The sequence below is a fragment of the Durotheca rogersii genome, assembly GCF_024521655.1.
Source record: "Durotheca rogersii strain YMJ 92031201 chromosome Unknown GGS23scaffold_57, whole genome shotgun sequence".
Classification (NCBI taxonomy): domain Eukaryota; kingdom Fungi; phylum Ascomycota; class Sordariomycetes; order Xylariales; family Xylariaceae; genus Durotheca; species Durotheca rogersii.
In genome coordinates this window covers 139,465-141,704 of record NW_026251288.1, presented here as the reverse complement: position 1 = coordinate 141,704, position 2,240 = coordinate 139,465, and the positions used below count along the sequence as shown (strand labels likewise).

The 2,240-nt window shown below is 43.4% G+C and overlaps 1 protein-coding gene across 1 annotated transcript; it reads right to left on the bottom strand.

Annotated features, from left to right (window-relative positions):
- Nucleotides 1-439: 439 nt before the first annotated feature.
- Nucleotides 440-2,026, bottom strand: GGS23DRAFT_590220 (DUF689-domain-containing protein). The gene is made up of 2 exons (XM_051517678.1): nucleotides 1,102-2,026; nucleotides 440-1,046 (listed from the first exon to the last, which is right to left on the bottom strand). The coding sequence occupies exons 1-2, from the start codon at nucleotides 1,820-1,822 to the stop codon at nucleotides 739-741; spliced, it is 1,029 nt and encodes a 342-aa protein (XP_051367164.1). The 5' UTR covers nucleotides 1,823-2,026; the 3' UTR covers nucleotides 440-738.
- Between the last annotated feature and the right edge of the window lie 214 nt (nucleotides 2,027-2,240).

The window sequence follows — 2,240 nt, the reverse complement described above, 5'->3', positions numbered from 1 at the left end:
TTGTCTTATAATTAAATAAAACTGTTAATTCTATTCGGAGGATAGTTATAATACGTTAAACTCCCTGTTATGCTGATTAATTATGGGGTTAAATACCCCTGTAAATAACCCTGTAAATAACCCTGTAAATAACCCTATAAATAACCCTGTAAAGCGGTATTATTTAAGAGATACTTTATTTTTATTAGCTGAAAGTTTGTATACGCCGTTTTAATTAGTTAAAAGTTCGTACGGCCTATTTAAAAGGGATGCATCTAATAAAATCGCAGCATACGCGTCCATCTATTTACCTACTAACGCGTCCAATCCTATTTTCTACCTATTTCAATCCTATTCATATATAATCGAGGTTAGTTTCTCTTCGTTTAAAAGTCAATTATTAATCTCTTTTCGCAGTTTAATCCAGGTTAGTTTCTCGTTCAATCCAGGTCAGTTTCTCCCTATTCAATTAAGAATCGATTGCTAATCAATCCCTTTTCGCAGTTCAAACGTCGATTCCTACTTACCTCTTTTTCCCTAGCCTTTAAAGAGGTCCTAGGTTTTCGTGCCGAAAACCTAGAGAAGCAGAGAGTGCTTCGACGTATTTTATATTCTTTTATCTTAGAACAAATGCATAGTGTCTACGATTATAATAAATGACAGAATAAAGAAGTAAAGAGCCTAGCGAAGTGCTTCGACCTATATCAACTACTATTTATTTTATAGCATAGTTTCGTTGCTATTAGGTATTCTCTACTCTCACAGCTGCACCACGTTGTTAAGTAGGCGAACCTCCTCGCCGGGTTTGAAGGCCGGCAACCCGATATACGGGCAGCCGTCGCAGCGAAACGCGTCTCCCAGAGAACAGTTCCCACAGGAACCAATCCTACCCTTAACAGTGAAGTCGACTTCGTTCAGATCGCCGGCGCCAAGCTTGAGCGCCTCAAGTCTAATATCTGCTTCATCACGCTTAGACGCGTCTTCAGCAGCAAGTCTCTCTGCAAGGCCACAGGTGCAGTCCTTACAAGCACGTCGTCGTTTGCCAACCTTGGGTATGCACCCAGCAGCTGTCGGATATGTTAGTTATCGCTGGCCATGAATATGAAGCCAAGAACAACATACGAATGACTAGAGGCACGTTTACATCCTCTTCTGTCAATAGAGCATCCTCGTCAATCAGTTCATCATCGTCCCTGACAACTCCGAGAAGGCCGGCAGATTTAATCAAACTAAGGCTGGGGGCCTTTGTGGCCACCGGCCGTAGATTAAGGTTCGTGTTGTTGCCCTTGTCCGGGTGGAAGGTAACGTTCTTTATAGTAGAGCCAACGGTGCACCTTTTTTTATTATTGCCGGTGCCTAGCTTGAGCGGTACAGCAGCAGTGGTCCAGTTGTCGACCTTTTCGAACCCGTCAACGCGAGGTATTAGGCCGGCCAATAGGGCCTCCCGTGCGTCAGGTGTGTTACTGCTTTGAACGAGGGATCCATCTTGAGCTCGGATCTTGCCGCCAGCCTTGAGGGTTGGCACAATCTTCGCAAAGACATGTCGGTCGAGTAAAAGGGTAGATTCGGATCGCGTGCCGTCTGCGTCAGTGAGGACCAAGATCAGGTCGTATGTGGCATGGGGAAGATTGACAAGACCGAGTGCGAGGCGGTCCAGCATCTGTAGGTCTGTCGCGGAACGGTCATAAGCTACCGAGACATGACGCAGGTTCTCCTCGTGGCCAGCAATTGATGGAGGGGCTAGGAGGAGTGTTCGGGGGGCTGAGGGCCCATTCCGAGATGAATTCGACGCATAAAAGTCTAAGTCGGGAGTATTATCGAGTATTACAAGGGAGGGCGACATGGCGAGGGTTGACTGCGCTATTCGTGCCCGGGTATGTAGGTTATAACAACTCCCGTGTCTTCGGTTATCTGTGTGGTTGATGCTTTGTCCCAACCGGTGGTAGCAAATTCAAAGAGTATCGATGAGGTTATATATAGTGGGGTAAAAAAGGCTGGTTTGTAAATTGGATAAACTTTCAAGCATACATTAGTGAATGGCAAAGGCCGTATATGTAGGGCGCTAAGAAACAAGTGGGAAATAACAAGGAAATTATGCATCCTTAACCTTATAAGACTTTTTTTTTAAAGCCGTAAATTAATATAGGTTTTTTATAAGCTAATCGAAGCTTCTTATAATATATTTTAAATTAAGCTTACTATTGCTATTATTATAGCTACTATTACTACTACTTCTTATTTTGCTATAAAATAAGTTTAAA